Source organism: Mustela nigripes, chromosome 10 (assembly GCF_022355385.1).
Source record: "Mustela nigripes isolate SB6536 chromosome 10, MUSNIG.SB6536, whole genome shotgun sequence".
NCBI classification, from domain to species: Eukaryota; Metazoa; Chordata; class Mammalia; order Carnivora; family Mustelidae; genus Mustela; species Mustela nigripes.
Genome location: NC_081566.1, coordinates 16180508 through 16200927, shown reverse-complemented (window position 1 = coordinate 16200927; position 20420 = coordinate 16180508). Strand labels below are relative to the sequence as shown.

Here is a 20420-nt window from a genome sequence, read left to right as displayed (position 1 = left end):
GACGATGCGTGGCCAAGGGGAAGAGAGAAGATGTGGCCCAAAAGCTAACGAGCTGCAGGCAGCAGGTCGGGAGAGGCCTAGAGCCCACACAAGAACACTGTCTCCAAAGTAAAGCTGGGAAAAAACGTCTATGGAGCAGCTGGGTCAACCAGCCAAGGGGTTGGCAGAGGGAATGTCAGTTCCTTTTCTCCCCAGCACTGATCCCACAGCAGCCGGGGAACTCGGCAGGAAGCGACGCGGGTCCCCAAGAGAGAGGAATGGGACTGCCACAGGCGACAGCAGAGGAGGCCGTAAGGTGTCAGCAGAGCTAGAGGAACAAAGGAGAGGCCAGCGCAGGGATGGGGGCACCAAGCCGGCTGAGGACCCACAGGAAGTCAGAGCAGGTGTGAAGGCCCGGGCTGCTGGGAGTGGGGAGCAGCTCCGGGCACCGGCCAAGGGGAAAGACACTGCGAGGCGCGGGAGCCAAAAATGGAGGTGAGGGCTGGAAACCGCGGGGGAAGTGCGAGGGCCAGAGAGGAAGAGATGGGCGGAGGCCCGGGGCCGGAGGCTGCGGGCCGGGTGGGAGAGACCCTCGGCTGGGCAGGTGGAGGGGGTCGCCCGGGGGGGGGGGGGGGGGGGGGGGGCCCCCCCCCCCCCAGCGGCCCGCCCCTCACCTTTGACGTCGTTGGCCAGCGCCTTCCACGTCGGGGCGAAGGCGATGCAGTGGCCGCACCAGGAGGCGAAGAACTCCACGGCCCAGGCGCTGCGGGAGCCCAGCACGGCGCCGCGCACGGTGTCCGCCTGCAGCAGCGTCAGCGGGTCAGAGGACGAGTAGAGCGCGGAGCGCGGGGCCGCGCCGGCGCCGGCCACCGCCAGCAGCAGCAGCAGCGGCGGCAGCCGCGACGGCGGCGGCCCGGAGCGGCAGCCGCACCAGCCCATCCTGCGGCGCAGCGCCCACCACTGCGCACCAGCTTCGCACGAGTGGGCGCCGGGCCGCGCCGCCGCTCCTCCGGCGTCCGTCGGGGGGAGGAGCCTCGGGGCCCCGCCCCCTCCGCGGCCCGGCACCGCCCCCTTCCCCGCCCCGCGATCCGCGGCGGCCGCGGAGCTCGGCTAGTGGGTTCCCGCCTCCGGCCTCAGCGGGCGGGGAGCGCCGCCGGGGCCCGGGAGCCCCCACCCCCAAGCGAGCGGGGCGTTTCCGCGGCAGAGGCCCGGACCGGTATTCCGGTGGCTGCCGGGGACTCGAGGAGGTCATTTGGCTTCTCACGAGCCCGGTACCTAACGGAAAAGGAGTAGGTTGGAATAGATTGGATCGATTCGTGCCGTACCAAGAAAGTTCTGGGGCTCCCTCCACGCCAGGATGTGAGTTAGAAGCAGGTGAGAGAGAAGACGAAGGTCTCCGGGGCTGTGATCATCATGACCCCGCAGGCATGACGTGTCCCCACACCGCGGAGGCCTGTGACCGTCCAAGGGCAACAGTCACGGAGGAGAAGCTCCCTCCCCGCCTTAAACGCTGGGCCGGATGGCGCGGCCACTGCGCGGCCATCGCGGTTTCCTGGGCACACGGGTCTGGCCACCCCCATAAGGTTGTGTGGCGATTCCTCCAGTGGGGGCTCGCAGCAGCCCGGGTCCTCTACATCTAACTCTCCAGTCTCCTCGAAGCCCCTCCGTACTCAGGTGTCCTTCTCACAAGGAACCCGATAACTAATTTTGTGTTTCTGTGTAGTAAGGTGTTAAATGGTAAACGTACCCTGGTCACCTTTTGTAGCTCCTAGGCGGAGTGGTTTTACCGGGAGAAAGAGCTCCCCGGAGGGTTGTCACACGTGGTCTTTTTCCTGTGTGTTTTTTCCATTAGCCCACCTCATCTGCAAGCCATCGGGGCCTGGACTCATTACTTCTTCAGCGTTTACGGAGTGGTTCCTTTGTGCCAGAGGCACCGCTCTAGGTACTAAGTATTAGACAGTAAATAAAACCAAGACTCTATGGTCACCACTTCCATTCTACTGGGGATAGGGACAGAGAGAGGATATACAAGTAAATATAGATCTAATGGTGGCAAATGCCAAGAAGCACTATACAACCGGGTGCGACTAGAGTGACAGAGGAAGCGCTATTTTATTCCGCACGGTGTCCTCAGGGATGGGTCTATCCCTAGTATTTACAGGGCCAGGCTCAGAAGTACAAGTGGAGGCCCACATATCATATGTCCACAGATTTAAAAATTACGAACCAAGTGAAACTGGTATGCACAATTCTTATCCTTTCATTATGACAGTATACCTTCCTCATAATCTGGAAGGCCAAGTTTAGAATTCCCCGACTCCACCAAGATGTGTGCTGGAATGGGGTGGCTTAGGTGGTAACTGGTCCCTGTCCCTCGACCTTCCCCCTACTCTTTGCACTCCAGCTCTGTCCTACACTCTGCCCACCCCTGTCATATCTGGGTCTGTGTGTCTGAACTTCCTCCACATCTCCTGCAAATAGATGTTTCTTAGCTCCTCAAGAGAATGGAAAGGTCAATGCAGTCTCTAGAAGCTGGCCTGGTGCCACAGGGATGGAGAATTCTAGGGTCTTGGGTACCCACAGGAGTATCTAAGGAGCGGTGAGGAGCAGGAGCTTGGAGTGAGCACATCCCCTTGGCACATGGGCTTCTTGCTCTGTGGAAAAGGGTATGGTTAGAAGAGGGCCAGAGAGCTCAGAACCCAAGGTAGGGGCTTCTCTTGCCTCCAATCATTGTCATCATTGTCTTTTTTTTTTTTTTTTAAGATTTTATTTATTTATTTGACAGACAAAGATCAGAGAGAAGCAGGCAGAGAGAGAGGAGGAAGCAGGCTCCCCGCTGAGCAGAGAGCCCGATGCGGGGCTCGATCCCAGGACCCTGGGATCATGAACTGAGCCGAAGGCAGAGGCTTTAACCCACTGAGCCACCCAGGCGCCCCAATTGTCTTCTTTTTTTAAAGGTTTTGCTTATTTATTCATGAGAGACAGGAAGAAAGGCAAAAGCAAAGGGAGAAGCAGGCTCCCGACTGAGCAGGACCCTGGGATCATGACCTGAGCCAAAGGCAGACACTTAACCTATTAAGCCACCCAGGTGCCCTGTTGTCCCCAGTCTTAAGGCACTTCTCATGAGGTAACATTTGAGACAAATGAAGTATGAGAGGCAGCATGTGGCAGTCTGAGGTAAAGGTAATTGCAGGCAGAGATCTGCCTGGAATGAGAGAGGGCTTCTGCTCCCTTCCCGTATTCATAGTCTCTGTGCCCAAGGTCTTGAACTGCATAAAGAAATTATATGTTGACCAGTTGAGGTGTTAGGACCTCCCCAAACTCCCACAGTGAGTTTCAGATGGTGATGCCCCCCCACCCCCCGACTGCCAGTCCAGGGAGCTTCTGCTACCCCATTTCCCCCACTCCTAGCAGCTCTGAGGACTAGGCTTGGCCCAGGCTTATCAGGGTGGGGTCCTAGGAGTCTTTTGATTCCTGGGGTTGGAAGTATTCCAGTGGCTGGATAGGGGGCCAGCAACAGTCAAGTGCCTTCAAATGTCTCTTTTGTTCAACAGTGCTGTAGTTACCTTCCCTGGAGGCCTGAGAATTCGAGAGGCGATCTTGGCTGACCATGCCGAGCGCCTGGGAAAGACACCCTAGGCGGGTACACAGAGGCTTGCTTGTTCACATATCTGTTGCAGAGCATCAGAAGCAGAAAAGAATGCAAACCATTTGGATGAAGTAGAGAAAGTTTCTTGGCCATGGGGTTAAAGAAATTAAGACTGAGAGTTGCAATATCCTGGAACAGGGATTTCCAACTCTTTTAAGTCTCAGAAGCCTTTGTTCAAACAGAACCTTGAAAGGAAGCTTCAACAGATAAAAGCAAGCTAAAGGGTATGACCTAGAGTGATACTCACTTTCCGAGGTCTGGGGGGCTTCTTGGGAGTCTCAGAGGCTCTCCAGGCCACCAACTGAAAACTGCTGGTCTAGAATTGAAAGCAGAAAACATAAGGATCACAATTTGCCCTGGTTGCCCTTCCAGGGGGCTTCTGGGATAAAAAGATGGCAAAGAAGGGAATCTACTCAACAGTGGGATGTGGGGGGGGGGGGAAGCTGACAAAAACATTGAAAGTGGAGGGGCAGGGCGTAGGAATTCCTACCCAGATCCCCTGCTCCCCTTCCTACATACGAGCTATAGGAGTGTGAGCCAAAAGGAGCCCGACGAGAGAGTAAAATAATAGTGTTAGATAATACTTTGCACCTGCTATTCTAACACTTACAGATGTTACTCATTTAATTCTCACACCAGCTCTATGAGGTTGATAGTTTTATTATCCCATTGATACAGATGAGGAGTCTGAGGTAGAAGGAGCCCGGTTGACTTTCCCCACTTGTGACTCATGCATGTATTATGTATGAATAAAAGAGAGGGGATTTGGGAGTTTGTCAACCAAAAATAAGACAGATGGTCAGAGGAATGCAGCTTATACACAAATAGAGATAATTACGGTGAGCAACAGGATTGTGTTTGGTAAAACATGTCAGCCAGTAGCCAACCATTAGATGACTTTCTGCTCACTCATTTGCACTGAGGAGGAGAGAGGGTGTTGCTGCTGGAAGACAAGGGCCCAGCAACAAAGACCTCTATACTTTGTCCCTTCAAAACTCGCCTCTTGGTCTTATAGATGAACTGGTCCATAGCCAGGGTTGGTTAGAATACCAGTTTGGAAAGCATGTGGAGAGATACTGGGAGTCTGCGTCAGACAGCTATGGCAGAAAAGAGAAAGCACATTCGAAGTGTTTGTTAATGGAAGGGCTGCCTACAGAGGTGTGTGCAGGGTAAAAGGAACTGACAGGAGGCACCAGTGACTGACAACAGCAAGAAGTCCTTTGAGCACCAAGGAACTTGGTGATGGAACCTGTGGGAGCTGGAGTCAAGGAAGGGGGCGACCCAACCAGAGCTGGAATTGCCAAATGCTGCCACTGCCAGGAACGCAGGGAAGTCGGAGGAGAGCGGGGAGGCAGCAGGAGAGTTTCATTTCTACCTCTTCCTCATCTAGTCCTCCACCAGCGCCTCCCACTGGCCAAACCCAACCAGCCAGAGGTGAGGGTGCCCTGACTGTAGTCCATGGACATTGGCTTCCAAGACAAAAGGCAGGTTGGAAGAAGATGGAGAGTAGAAATACCCTCGTATAGGGTCCCTCAAGGTGAGCCCTTGGAGGCCTTAGAGATGAGAATGGAAAACAGGAAAATCCTTGACTGTCCTCCTGCGTGTCTCTTAGGTGGGAGCAAAGAGCTGGAGATCCGTCTGACCACTGGAGCGAGGGAAAGCCAGCAGAAGAGCGTGGCTAAGCTGTCCCTTCCCAGCTCCTTCTTCACACTGTTCATACTTACCCCAGTTGCCTTCTTCTTATCTGTAGAGGAGACAGAGGCCCAGAGAAGTCAAGGGACTTGGTTAAGGTCACACAGCAAGTACGGGTTCCTAACCCTCCCAGGAACTTTCCAGGTTTAATCTGAAACCGACCCCTGTACTCACAGGGCAGGGAGGAACCGAAGACAGAGGCAGGCCACTCCAGCTTGGCAGGTGGCAGTCTAACAAGCTGAGGGAACCTCTGTATGAGGCCTGTGTCGGGCGGCAAAAAAACTAATGGTTTCCTGCACTGCCTGCCAAATCTTTAAAGTACATAAAGAGGCCTTTAATTCGATTCAGTCACATAAACCGTGTAGGTATTTTTTTTTTTGTAAAGATTTTATTTATTTATTTATTTGACTGACAGAGATCACAAGGAGGTAGAGAGGCAGGCAGAGAGAGAGGAGGAAGCAGGCTCCCTGCTGAGCAGAGAGCCCCATGTGGGGCTCGATCCCAGGACTCTGGGATCATGACCCGAGCTGAAGGCAGAGGCTTTAACCCACTGAGCCACCCAGGCGCCCCAAACCGTGTAGGTATTCTTAACACCACATCCAAATCTCCAGGCTCTGTCCTTGGAGCAGCCTCTAGGAGTGGGAGAGGCAAGCTGAACCCATAGTCCAAGTATAAGGGAGGGGGTGAGGAGCCTCCAAGTGCTGGGGTCCAGCTTACAGGTCAATTAGCAGTTTTTGTCTTTTTCCAACATGGCTGCTGAAGTATTGAGAAGGCGATGAGTGTCCATGGCATAGCCGGGGCCGAACCCCACGTTCATGTACAGCTTCCCTTGTCCTGGGTCGCACGATGGCAGTTCAATAGGAACAGCCCCCCCCACCAGCCTCCCCCAACACACAGAAGGACGGACTGAAGTGGAAAGGATATAAAAGGCTATAAACTCACAGCCTTGCTGATTGGGCTCTCTGGCTCATGTCAGGAGTGAGAGCTTCCGGGAACCTGCAAGTCATCACAGAAGGCCCAAGGTCAAAGGCAAGAAGACCACATTGCTGGCGTGGATGCTTGCCGGCGCTCCCCTGGGAAGGCTTCCGGGGACTTTGCCAACTGTGTGATGCTGTGAGATTTATCTGGGAGAACTGTAGGTTTCTGGAGGAGGCATCTTAATTGGAAATAGTTTCTGCCCCGGCTTAAGGGTGTGTCCTGTATTTCCTGTATGATAGATAAATACACGAAACTATAAAGTGTAACTAACACCAGCCCGGAGAAGGGACGGAATTTATGAACTTCTTGGTTTATGACAAAAGCCTTCTCAGAATTTGCCCGAAGAGAAGACACATACGATGACGTCATACGTGTTGGAAGGTGTGCCCATTGCATGTGCATGTGAAGGGAGGGCTGGAGGAGCAGGTGTGAGTCGGAAGAGAGGAGTCCCCTGGGTGAGCGTGGGGACACCCTCCTTCTACAGAATCAAAAGAGTTCAGGAACTCTTTTGGAAGATGCTGGGGTGTGGCAGTTGAGCACTAGGTCTCTGGAATTAAAACAGTTGCATTTTGATCCTTGGCAACTGCCTCCAGTTCCCTGAGCTTCAGTTTCCTCATCTGTAAAATGGGCACAGAGACCACGTGAGCTGCAGAGTTCTTGTCTGTGAATGTGGTGGTGATTGTCTTACTTGGCTGCAGTTCCACTCGTCTTCAGACTAGTTTCACTAGTCCAAGGGGTAAAAATTTCTTTTTTTCCCCCCCCTAAGATTTTATTCATCTGTGTGACAGAGAGAGAGCACAAGCTGGGGGAGCAGCAGGTAGATGTAGAGGGAGAAGCGTCTCCCCACTGAACAAGGAGCTGGATGTGGGACTTGATCCCAGAACCCTGGGATCATGACCTGAGCTGAAGGCAGCCACTTAGCTGACTGAGCCTCCCAGGTGCCCAGGGTTAAAAATTTCTATGTTAAGATTCTCTTCTGATTTCCCAAGTGCTTTTTTTTTTTTTTTTTTTTTTTTTTTTTTTCTTAAAGATTTTATTTATTTATTTGACAGACAGAGACCACAAGTAGGCAGAGAGGCAGGCAGAAAGAGAGGAGGAAGCAGGCTCCCCGCTGAGCAGAGAGCCCGATGCGGGGCTCGATCCCAGGACCCTGGGATCATGACCTGAGCCGAAGGCAGAGGCTTAACCACTGAGCCACCCAGGTGCCCCCCAAGTGCTTTTTAAAAAAATGAAATGATTGAGAGATAAATAGAGAAGCACAGAGTATTTTTAGGGCAGTAAAACTGCTTTGTGTGATACTGCAATGGTGAATCCAGCGTATTACACATTTTTCAAAAACCATAGAATGGCTTTATTCTCTCAGCCTGCCGGCTTCCAGAAGTCTAGGGCTGTAGTCCTGTGCTTTCATCTTTGAGGTCAGAGGCAAAAGACAGGAAAGACTTCTCTCCTGACCCTAGTTTGAGAAGTACTGGGGAGAAACTCTGGCCAGGCTTGAGCTATGTGTTCCTTCTCAGATCACTCACTATGAACAGGGAGATGGTGTATGGCCACTGGCTCATCCCAGACATCCCCATTCCTCTAGGTAGTTGGGTGAGCACAGGAATTGGCAGCCCCCACAAGAACTACATGTCTGAAGTAAGACAGGAGCAGTTTCTCCCATGAAAGAATTACTGTTATCTGGGAAAGAGGTCAGATGGGGCTGTGCGGAAAGAAAAACAGATGACGATCACCACCAGGAGGCAGAGGTATAAGGATTGAATAGGAGAATGCGAGAGTCTCGCACAGTGCCTGGGACAGTAGGGTGCAACTAGCAGTTCTAAAAATACGGAAGGCTGAGGTCTGAGTACATCTGGGGGTCACATTACCTATGTCAAGATGTATCATGAATGTACTGGAGATTTTCAGGTGTCCAGATAAACTTGACTCAAGCCAATTGGGTGCAAAAATGGGGAGAAACAAACGTAAAGAGGAAAGAATATCTTGCAAGAATTTGCCTGGGCCACAGTAGGCTTAGTGCCTTTTGTATGAATTGCCCAAATGAAATATTGAGTGTATTTATGGTCTCAGGTGACAGTATCAGAATCCAGATGTTACATTCTTATTTTATGATGGCCTTGCTATCAGCAAACATCCTGAAAGATTTCTTGAGGCCACACCCTCCGTCTTTAGGGAGCCCACTTGCTCCGTGCTCTTGCCCGTGGTTCAGCTCTGGTTTCCACCCACCTGCCCAGCCCCTTGAAAGGGTTCATCTGTTAGACAGATGGGCTTTCTAGATGGGCTACGTCTTGGCACATAGTCACTGCATCTCTCTGAGTCCCAAGCCCTGCTGTTCGGTGGTCAGCCCTGTCTCATCAGCAGCTGGGCACTATGACTTCTGGTCTGAAATGGAAATTTGGGGGTACCTGTGTGGCTTGGTCAGTTAAGCATCTCTTGATCTCAGCTCAGGTCTTGATCTCAGGATCATGAGTTCAAGCCCCCCTTTGGTCTCCATGCTGAGTGTGGCACTTAATTAAAAAAATATTAAAAAAGGGGCGCCTGGGTGGCTCAGTGGGTTAAGCCGCTGCCTTCGGCTCAGGTCATGATCGCAGGGTCCTGGGATAGAGCCCCGCATCGGGCTCTCTGCTCAGCGGGGAGCCTGCTTCCTCCTCACTCTCTCTCTCTGCCTGCCTCTCTGCCTGCTTGTGATCTCTCTCTGTCAAATAAATAAATAAAATCTTTAAAAAAATATATTAAAAATAATAAGGGGCATCTGGGTAGCTCAGTTGGTTTGCTTTCAGCTCAGGTCATGATCTCATGGTCCTGGGCTGGAATCCCGCACTGGGCTCCCTTCCAGTGGGGAAGCCGCTTCTGCCTCTGCTTCTCTCACCTCCCTGCTCATGTGCACTCTCTCTCTCAAATAAATAAATAAAATCTTTTTAAAAATAAAATAAAATGGAAGTTTGAATGTGTCATCTGCTACTGTACTTTCATAAAAACATAAAATGTTCCATCAGCCACTCTGTGGGCCTGAATTTTCCCAACGGACTGTCCCGGTCTTCTCTTCCCGACTTTGCCTTGCCATCTGGAACAAAAGTTACCCAGCTTCCTGTCCTTCCTGGTGACATATTCATCTTATCCTAAGAACTAATCGCACTTGTGACTGTCTACCTTACCCAGTGCCTGGTGGTGGGAGGCGAGAGGAGATGAGATCTGTCTTCTCCTCTCTCGTCTTTGCGTATTCCCGTCGACACTCAGCTGTGGGCAACAAGAAAGGTAATGGTTCCCGCTCCAGCAGCCGTGAGTCCTTGAGACCCACGGCGTAACCAGCGGGGGGCTGGGTCCTCGAACATGGTGATGAACAGACATGGAGGCACCGAGCACCTGAGGAAGAAGCAGCTTCAGACTCCTCACGTGCCCAGCCCACGTGAGTACTGTGAATCGTGGAAAGTTCGGAGTAGGCAGAGGAAAAGAAACCCGGTTACCACCAGGAAGCATTTCTCTGTCAGTATGTCTACTAAATTGTCTAAGTGAGCGCCTCAGAAGGGATTTCCATCTCCTAAGCTCTAGGAGCTTGTGGCAATTCCAGTGCTCACTCTAAATATATTTATTTATAGTTAATTTTATATTTACAATTATGTCTTTATTTTCTTAGAGGGCTCCCTCCTCCAGATGATAAAATCTTCCACCCCACAAAACCGGACCCTGCCCCTGGTGATGAGCCCAGGACACGGTCCTTGCTTCCACGTTTCCAGTTTATTCTATTCATTCATTTATTTATTTTTAAAGGATTTAATTTATTTATATGACAGAGAGACAGCGAGAGAGGGAGTACAAACCAGGGGAGTGGGAGAGGGAGGAGCAGGCTTCCCTCGCGGAGCAGGGAGCCGGATATGCAGCCAGATCCCAGGAGCCTGGGGTCATGACCCGAGCCCAAAGCAGACAGTCAATGACCGAGCCACCCAGGCGCTCCAAGTTTACAATTTAGGGGAAGAAACGCTGACCAAAGAATCATACCAATAAATCGATAATTTTAAAGCATAAAAAGCTCATGAAGGAAAGGAATGGAGTATCCAGGATAAAATAATACAGAGGATATCAGAGAAGTTTCCCTGAGCTGAAAGCTAAAGGGTGAATTGAGAATGAGGCAGGGTGGGGGGGGGGGGTTTTTTTTTTTTTTTTTTTTTTTTTTAAAGATTTCATTTATTTGTCAGAGAGAGAGAGAGCAAGCAGGGGGAGCAGCAGGCAGTGAGAGGGGCAGGCTTCCTGCTGAGCAAAGAGCCCGATGTGGGACTCTGATTCGAGGACCTTTGGATCATGACCTGAGCCCAAGGCAGACGCTTAACCAACAGAGCCACCCAGACACCCTGGCGGGAAGGGGATTCTTAACGTTGCCGCTGCTCTGTCTCTTACCAGAGTCCCATCGCCACAGCCTAGATCTGAAGCAGCGATCCTCGACAGAGGCAGCGAGGTGGTAGCAGACTTCTCCCCAGACTCTCTCCTCTGGACCCTTTCCCAGAGCGCCTTCTTCCCTGCTTGACACACTCCCAGTGACTTCCCCGACACTTGGAAAATCCATACCTGTCACTCAGACCCCATCTGCTGCCCCTGCTGCTCTACCCCTCTCTGGCCATGCCCCACGCCTGTGCGCACTGACATACTTATCTTTGTTAATTTTCAATCCAGCGTAATTAACATATTGCATGATGTTAGTTTCAGGTGTACAATATGGTGATCCACCACCTGTCCTTACTCAGCGCTCACCAAGATAAGTGTTTGTTTCATCCCCTATGGACCCCCACTCTGGTAACCAGCACTTTGTTCTGAGTCTGTTTTGGGGGGCTCCTGGGTAGCTCAGTGGGTTAAAGCCTCTGCCTTCAGCTCAGGTCATGGTCTCAGGGTCCTGGGATCGAGGCCCGCATCGGGCTCTCTGCTCAGCGCGGAGCCTGCTCCCACCACCTTCTGCCTGCCTCTATCCCTACTTGTGATCTCTGTCAAATAAATAAATTTTAAAAATCTTCAAAAAAAGTTCAACAATTTACATTTCTATGGTTTATATTACAAAGGAGACGTCATTTAAACAAGAATCTGGTTTTGGTTTATGTCTTTTTTCATTTGTTCATTTATTTCTTAAATTCCATGTATGAGTGAAATCATATGGTATTTGTCTTTCTCTGACTGACTTTTTTACTTAGCATTATATCTTACAGGCCCATCTACGCTGGTGCAAATAGCAAGATCTCATTCTTTTTGTAGCTGAGTAATATTTCATTGTGTATATATACACCTTCATTATCCATTCATCTATCGATGGACACTTAGGTTGCTTCCATGTCTTGGCTAGTGTAAAGAAGACTGCAGTAAACATAGGGACGCATATATCTTTTCAAATTGGTGTTTTCGTCTTCTTTGGGTAAATACTCAGTAGAGGAATTACTGTATCATATGGTTATTCTATTTTTGAGTTTTTTAAGGGGTCTCCATACTGTTTTCCACAGTGGCTTCCCCAGTTTGCATTCCCTTCAGCAATGCACAAGGGTTCCTTTTTTCCACCTCCTTGTCAAAACTCATTATTTCTTGTTTTTTTTTTTTTTTTTTTTTTTATTTTAGCCATTCTGACAGGGTGAGTTAATATCTCATTGTGGTTTTGATCTGCATTTCCCTGATGATGAGTGATGTTGAGCATCTTTTCATGTGTCTGTTGGCCATTTACATGTCTTCTTTGGAAAAAATGTCTATTCCGGTCCTTTGTCCATTTTTTAACTGGGTTGTTTGTATTTTTGGTGTTGATTTGTATAAGTTCTTTATATATTTTGTATATCCCCTTATAGGTACATCATTTACAAATATCTTCTCCCATTCAGGTAGGTTGCCTTGTCATTTGTTGATGGTTTCCTTTGCCATGCAAAAACTTTTTATTTTGGTGTAGTCCCAATAGTATAATAATTTTGCTTTGTTTCCCTTGTCTGAGAAGGCATATCTAGAAAAATGATTCTAGGCTGATGTCAAGGAAATTGCTGCCTATGTTTTTTCTTCTAGGAATTTTATGGTTTTTAGGTCTCAAATTTAGGTCTTTAATCCATTTTCTTTTTCTGTATGATGTAAGAAAGTGGTCTAGTTTCATTCTTTTGCAGTAGCTGTCCAATTTTCCCAACACCATTTGTTGAACAGAGTGTCTTTTCCCTATTGTATATTCTTGCCTCTTTTGTCATAGATTAATTGACCGCATAGGCATGGGTTTATTTCTGGACTCTCTATCTTATTCTTTTGATCTATGTGTCTGTTTTTGTGTCAGTACCATACTGTTTCGATGCCTACAGCTTTGCAGTATATCTTGCAATCTGGGATTAGGATACCTCCAGCTTTGTTCTTTCTCAAGATTGCTTTGGCTATTGGGGTCTTCTGTGGTTCCATACAAATTTTAGGATTGTTTGTTCTCATTCTGTGAAAAATGTTGATATTTTGATAGAGATTGCATTAAATCTGTAGATTGCTTTGGGTGGTAGGGACATTTTAACAATATTAGTTCTTTAGATCATGAGCATGGACTATCTTTCCCTTTGTGTCCTCTTCAGTTTCTTTTGTCAATATTTACAGTTCTGGAGGTACAGGTTTTTCATCTTCCTTTGGATTTTTATATTATGGAATATCCCTTTTTATTTTAGTAACACTCTTCAATCTTGAATTTGATTTTACCTGTGCATCTTTAATATACTCTATAGTTTTCTTTTGCTTCCTGTTTACATAGTACATCTTTTCCTATTCGTTTACATTCAAGTTATTTGTGCCCTCATAGTTGAGGTGTTTCTTGAGACAGCATAGAGTTGGGTCTTGCTTTTTATTCATTCTCACAATATCTGCCTTTTAATTGGTGTGTTTAGCCTTCATTAACATACAATACAATAATGGGGTGCCTGGGTGGCTCAGTTGGTTAAGCTGCTGTCTTCGGCTCAGGACATGGTCCTGGGATGGAGCCCCACATCGGGCTCCCACATCGGGCTCCTTGCTCGGCAGGGAGCCTGCGTCTCTCTCCGCCTCTGCCTGCCACCCTGCCTGCTTGTGTGCGTGCTCTCGCTCTCTCTCTCTCTGACAAATAAATAAAATCTTAAAAAAATATACAATATTGAGATGGTTGGATTTATATTTATCATTTTGTTATTTATTTTCTGTTTTTCCTTGTTTTTTCTTTTGAAAGAGAGAGGAGCACGCAAAGGAGGAAACTTTCTAGCCCTCTTTGGACTATTTAAATGTTTCCTAGACTTTCTTTTTTTTCTGACTTCTATTTAATTTTTTGAAAGGCTTTATTTATTTGTTTGTTTATTTAGTTAGAGAGCACGAGCAGGGGGAGGGGCGGAAGGAGAGGGAAAAAGAGAGTCTCAGCCCACTCGCGCTGAGCCCTGAGGGGCTCTGTCTTACCATCCTGAGATCATGACCTGAGCCAAAATCAGGAGTCAGATGCTTGACGGACTAAGCCACCCAGGAGTCCTACTGGCTTTTTAGCTCTATCTCTGGAATTTTGGGTGGTTGCTTTAGAACACTGGTTGTTAATGGGGAGGTACTTGCCCCCCCCCCGCCCCCCCGGGAACAGTTGGTAGTGTTTGGAGACAGTTTGGGTTGTCACAGCTGGGGAGAGTGGTGCTCCTGGCGGTTAGTGGGTTGAAACCGAGAATGCTGCTCTACATCCTCCAGTACTCAAGACACCCCTGCCGCACACACCCACATCCCCCCACACACACGCAGTCATACACATCAAGTGAAGAAGAATCTGACCGAAAAGGTCAGCACTACCGCTATTGAGAGACACTGGCTTTTCACAGTTCACCTAGAATCAGTGTTGTACCACTGCATTTAAATACAAAAACTCTGCCTTATATAAGGCCTTCTGCCATCCTACTGCCCTTTTCCTTTATGCCAGGAATGGACAAAGCCAGTGGTGGGGCGAGCCAGATCCTGCCTGAGGCCGTAGAGTCTTACTGGAGCATAGCCCGGCCCTCAGCTCGCGTCTGTGGCTGCTTTCTCACTACGGTGCAGAGCTGAGTCCCTGTGACCGATCCTGTGGCCCTCACATCCACCATTTACTCTCTTGCCCGTTACAGGAAAAGTGTGCTGTCTTATACTTCCTATTATATTGTCATGTGCATTGATTATACCTACTTACATTGTAAAGCCCACAAGAAAAGTTTCTTAGCATCTAATAGTCATATCTACATTAAAGGAATTAAGAGGAAAAAATAGACTTTTCTATTTGTCGAGATGGTTCCATTTCCAAAGCTCTTCATTCCTTCTTGGAGATCGGAATGTCAGTCTGGTAATGTTTTCCTTCAGCATGAAGAGTTTCATCATTTCTTGGAGTGAAGCTCTGTTGTCAATTTATTTTCTTAATTTTTTCTGAAATTGGCTTTGGCTTCATTCTTGAAGGATGTTTGCATTAACTCTAGAATTACACTTGTTTTTTCCTTTTAGCACTTTAAAGCTGTTTCCATGGCTTCTGATAACAGTCTTTCTTGTCACTGTTCCCTTGTATGTCACATGTTGTTTTTTTCTGACCGCCTTCTCTTTCTTTTTGCTTTTCAATGGTTTGCTGTGTGAAGGCATAGTTTTCTTCATATTCACCCTGCCTCAGGCTCCCTGAGCTTCGTCAATGTATAAATTTATGTCTTTTACCACATTTGGGGAAGAATCAGTCATTATTTCTTCAATTATTGTTATTATTATTTTAAAGATTTTATTTATTTGAGAGAGAGAGATCACAAGCAGGCAGAGAGGCAGGCAGAGAGAGAGAGGAGGAAGCAGGCTCCCTGCTGAGCAGAGAGCCCGATTCGGGGCTCGATCCCAGCACCCTGGGACCATGACCTGAGCTGAAGGCAGAGGCTGTAACCCACTGAGCCACCCAGGCACCCTTCAATTATTTTTTTGTTTCATTTTCTCATTCTTCTCCGTCTATGACTCCATTTGTAAGTATGTTAGACACGTGTTCCATGAGTTCCACAGGGGTCTGAAGGTCTTTTCTGATTTTTTTTTTTTAATTTTTCTTTTCTCTCTGTTAATTTCTATTGGTCTAACTTTGAGTTCACTGATTTTTTTTTTTTTCAGTCTTCTCCATTCTGTTGAGAAGCCCATTCCATAATTCTTTTTATTTCAGATATTGTAATTTTTAGTTTACTTCATAGTTTGTAATTTTTTGTTCTAGAATTGCCATTTAGTTATGTTTTATGATTTTTATTTTTCCCTGAGATTCCTTAACTTTCTATTCGTGGCAAGCGTATTTTTCCGTACATCACCGAACACAGATGTACGGCTGCTTCAAAGTCTTGTTTCCTGATTCCGGCATCGGAGTCATTTGTGGTTGTTTTCTGTTGAGAGTGGGCCACATTTCCTTGCTTCTTCATATGCCAAATAATTTTGGATTATCTCCTGACCACTGTGAATATTATGCTTTAGAGATTCTGGATTGCTTGGAGGAATACAAAAAGTTGATTTTTGGATTTTATTTATTGGGTTTTAGCAAGCAATCCACTCAGTTAGACCCAAACTCAAACACTTTCCTTGGGAATCTGCTCAAAATCAGTTTACTTCCTTTGCTACCATTTGAAAGTCTCCATGAGTTTTGAAGGAGTTCCCTTCCATCTTCATTCCCCTGAAAATTTTTCTTTTGTCTACTGTGTCCTACTTCGGAGAAAAAAAAGTGGGTCATTTGTATGGCATTAGGGGACTGACAGGAGGAGTAGAGACGGTGGTTGCAGAGAAGAACGCGGTGCCCTTTGTTCCGGTTCTTCTGTCGTAGGTGGCCAGGACCAAAGGTTGACCTCAGCTTCTGTGCCAGAGCATGACGTTGCCCATAGACCTCTGACTGCCGGTGGTTAGTCTCAAAACCACCTCTGTCTGTGTTTACACTGAGAGATGTGCCTTCCCCCCTCCCCTCCTGCAGAGAGGGCCAGAACAGACACAAGACCCCTGGCACGCAAAGGCTCTGAAATGCTGGCACTTTCCCTCCTTTTCCCTTTCCTGGAAGCAGACAGGTTTGTTGGCTCCCGGAAGGCCGTGTTATACGGTGGCAAAAAAACACGAGCTTGGCGTCAAATAGACCTGATTTGGACTCACAGTTCCTCAGCTGACCTGTGTCTGACCTCCTGCTCTCTCTGGTCCCTGCTTTCCGTTTTCTGCTGGGAGAATGCCCTCTCTCTCTCATCACAAGGAGGCATATTTAATTTTTTATAAAAATTCTCCAAACTCCCTCTACTACAAGTCCTAATCCAGCAGAGAGCTTTCCCGGGGAACCTAAGTTAGATTACTTCCTGTCACTCTGGGGAATCCCAGAGAGAGGACACCCAGCAAGTGGCCGGGCAGGACCTGCCGGATGACAACTGTAGACATTAGGGCTGGAGGAGCTCCCCAGGGAGAGCAAGCCGAGACCCAGATGATTGCTCCCTTTGTCTGACCTTTTCTTGGGACTGGGTGGAGGTGGAAGGAATTGCTCATGCTTGGGAAGGGAGTGATCTCAGAGAGCAGAGCTGTGGCGGCACAGACACCCTCCCCTGCACTCATCTCCAGGCGTCGGGGGATCTCCACGTTCAGTGGTCCCCTATTACAGGACGGACCCCACACATCAAGAAATACGGGGCTCCACAGGCCACAGAGCACTTCCCCAAAGGCTCTTTCCTTGGAAGGAAGTGGGCGGGGCATGCATGATTGAGATGCAGAAGCTAAAGAAACTGAGGCTCCAGCCAACCAAGAACGTTGCATCAGGTTATAGGTCAAGGACATAACACACCTCGGGGCCCAACCTGGATCCAAGAGATCCTTCACAGTCTCAGCGTCAGGGGCAGAAGAGAGACAGAGAGACCAGCTCCTCCCACATTCCAAGAGAAACCATTCCGTGTCTTTCTCTCTCTCCTCAAACCTCCGACACACCTCCCTCTGCACACACCGTCATGTGAGACTTCACTTGGGTCATTCGGGTGACAAAGTAGAAGCCATCAGACAGGAACTCCTTTCCCCCCGCCATCAGAGTACAAACTATCTTGCACCTGTGCTTGTTTTCTTTGTTTTCCTTCCAGCTCATTCCTCCCCTCTCCTGTGCCCCGGGTCAGGCTCCCTCTTATCGCTCTCGCAAGGACTTTGCCCTTGATCCCCACCCCCACCCCCTTGCAAACCCAACTCCTGTCTACCAGGTTATTCCTTTAGCAAACACACATGCTCTCGGGCTCCCGCTAAGACCAAGAAAACAAAACTCCTGGATGAACCCACACCCTTCCCCAGGTACTGGCCTACTTCCTTCCTTCTCTTCGCAACCAGACTTTACGACAGAGTTGTCTGTGTTCACCGGCCCACTTCCTCGCCCTGCCCTGTATTCCTCAACCCACTCCAGCCTAGTCTCTGACCTCACCACTCTGCTGAAACTGCTTGTCAGGGTTGACAACAAGCTCGGTGTTGCCCCATCAGAGCTCACACCTGTCTTCCTCTTACTCCACCTCGAGCAGCCTTTGACACAGCCGATGGCTCCTTTCTCTCCCTCTGGAATGATTTCCTCTTTGGCCACATGAACTCATCTATTTTTTTTTTTAAGATTTTATTTATTTATTTGACAGACAGAGATCACAAGTAGGCAGAGAGGCAGGCAGAGAGAGAGGAAGGGAAGCAGGCTCCCCGCTGAGCAGAGAGCCCAATGTGGGGCTTGATCCCAGGATCCTTGGATCATGACCTGAGCGGAAGGCAGAGGCTTTGACCCACTGAGCCACCCAGGCGCCCCACAGACTTAGTGTCTTAAAACAATGCAGATGGATAAAGAAGATGGGTATATACACAACGGAGTACTATGCAGTCGTCAGAAAGAACCAAATCTTGCCACTTGCAGTGATGTGGTTGGAACTGGAGGGTGTTACGCTAAGTGAAGTAAGTCGGTCAGAGAAAGACAATCATATGATCTCACTCGCATGTGGAATTTAAGAAACAAAACAGAGGATCATAGGGGAACGGAGGGAAAAAATAAAACAAGAGGAAATCTGATTGGGAGATAAACCGTAAGAGACTCTTAACCCTAGGAAACAAGCTGAGGGTTGCTGGAGGGGAGGTGGGTTGGGGGATGGGGCGACTGGGTGAGGACATTAAGGAGGGCACGTGATGGAATGAGCGCTGGGAGTGACATGCGACTGACGAATCACTGAACTCTGCCTCTGAAAGTAATGATATGCTATATGCTAATTAATTTAATTTAAATAAAAGTTGAAAAATTTGAAATTTATCTTACAGTTCTGAAGGTCCGAAGGCCAACACAGTCTCACTGGCTGAAACGGGTTTGGGCAGCCCGGTGGTCCTTGCTAGCGGTTCCAGGGGAGACTCCGTTCCCTTGCCCCTTCAGGTTGGTGGCGGAATTCAGTACGTGCCGTTGCGGGACCTGGGTCCCACGTCCTTGCTACCCGCCCGCTGAGGGCCGCTCCACCTTCTGGAATCGGCTTCTCCACCTTCGAAGCCTGCAAGCGTGGGTGAAGTTTTTCTCACGTTTCAAATCTCTTACGCCTCTTCTTCCATCTCAACCCCGTCTGCTGTCTCCCATTTTATGCTGGTAGACTCTGCTGGTTAGATTGGGTCTACTCACACCATCCAGAATAATCTCTCCCCTCAAGCTCTTTACCCTTAATTTCCATCTGCATCATTGCTTTCGCCACATCAGGTAATACAGTCACTGGCTCCATGCATTAGGGCGCGGGTCTCTTTGGGGTCCCCGGTGAGGCCCACCACACCAGTCTCCTGGGCTTCTCCCTCCCCAGCCCTGCCTCCCTCTCCTTTCCCGGCTCCTCCTCCGCCCGGGCCCCCTGGATGCTAGAAGTCTGCGGCGTCAGCTCTCAGCTCCCCTTTCCTGCTACACGTTGTCCGTAAGCAAGTCCATCCAGTCTTGTGGCTTTGAAACACCGTCCGCAAACCAATGCGTCTAATACTGTGAAAGCCCCAGCTTCACTCTGGAGTTCAAGATTCATTTCTCTGACTCATCATTTCCACTTGAATTTGGGACTGCCATCGCAAACTGAAGCTCTGGTTTTTTTGTTTTGTTTTGTTTTTTGTTTTACGAAGCCTGAGACTTGGCCACGCCACTGAAAGCATCACTTTAGCTTCCAGCTGAGGCCTCCGGCCCTCGGAGCTGTCAGGCTGGAGCTCTGTGTTTCACTTACACCCTCATGACTTAGCCAGGCTCATTGACATGCTCTTGCCCCTCTCTGTGGTTCAGAACCCCCGGCCCCATGCGGGCCGCCCCCACCTTCCACCGGCGCCGCTTCAATCTCCTCCCCGCCGTGTCCAGCCTTTTCTCTTACCCTGACCTCGCTTCCATGCTGCAGCCAGGGAAAACTGGAAAAATAGGGCCAGACTGAGTCACATCCCTGCTTAAGGTCACCCAAAGTCTTCTCAACATAGTTACGGTACAATCTAAAGCCCCGCTTCTCAAAGTTGTGGTCCCTGGACCGGCAGCATTGGCCCAACCTGGGAGTATGTTAGGGATGCAGAATTCCAGGCCCTGCCTCAGACCTTCGGAATCTGAGTCTGTGCTTGAACAGGACCCCCGGGTGGTGTGTGGGCATTTTAACCTCTGAGAAGTGCACGATCGGGGTCCCCCCTCTGCTCTTCTACCTTCTGTCTCCTGTCATTCTTCTCCTTGCTTGCGACCTTTAAGTGACACAGGTGTTCTGTTTCTCGTATTATGTCCCATACCTGACAAACTCAGGGCCCTGGCACTAGCCAATTTTGTTTCTTGGAATAGCCATTTTCCTGATTTGTTGTACAGCTGGTTCCTCCTAATTATTCAGGTCTCAGGTTTTTTTTTTAGTTTATTTATTTGAGAGATTTTTATTTAGTTTATTTATTTGAGAGAGAGCATGCAGTGGGAGAGGCAGGGGGAGAGAGAATTTGAAGCAGACCCACCCTACCCTTCAACTCCCCCAGGCTGATCCCAGGCCCCTGAGATCATGACCTGAGCTGAGCCGAGATCAAGAGTCAGGGGCTCAGCCGGCAGAGCCATCCAGGCGCCCCTTCAGGTCTCAAGTTTAATGTCTCGGAGGGACCAGCCTGCTGCGAGCAGTTTGCCCTCCCCATCTCCCATCGTTAGCCGCTCACTGTCCATTTACACTGTTCGATTTCTTTCACTCCCCTTATCTCT

The 20420-nt window shown here is 49.0% G+C and overlaps 1 protein-coding gene across 1 annotated transcript in view; it reads right to left on the bottom strand.

Moving 5' to 3' along the window:
* The window catches only part of QSOX1 (quiescin sulfhydryl oxidase 1), a 33954-nt gene extending 32947 nt beyond the window's left edge, over positions 1-1007 (bottom strand). Inside the window, exon 1 of the mRNA XM_059412707.1 lies at positions 654-1007. Coding sequence (XP_059268690.1) covers positions 654-918 — 265 coding nt within the window. The 5' untranslated portion in view covers positions 919-1007. The remainder of the gene's footprint in view (positions 1-653) is intronic.
* Positions 1008-20420: the final 19413 nt, after the last annotated feature.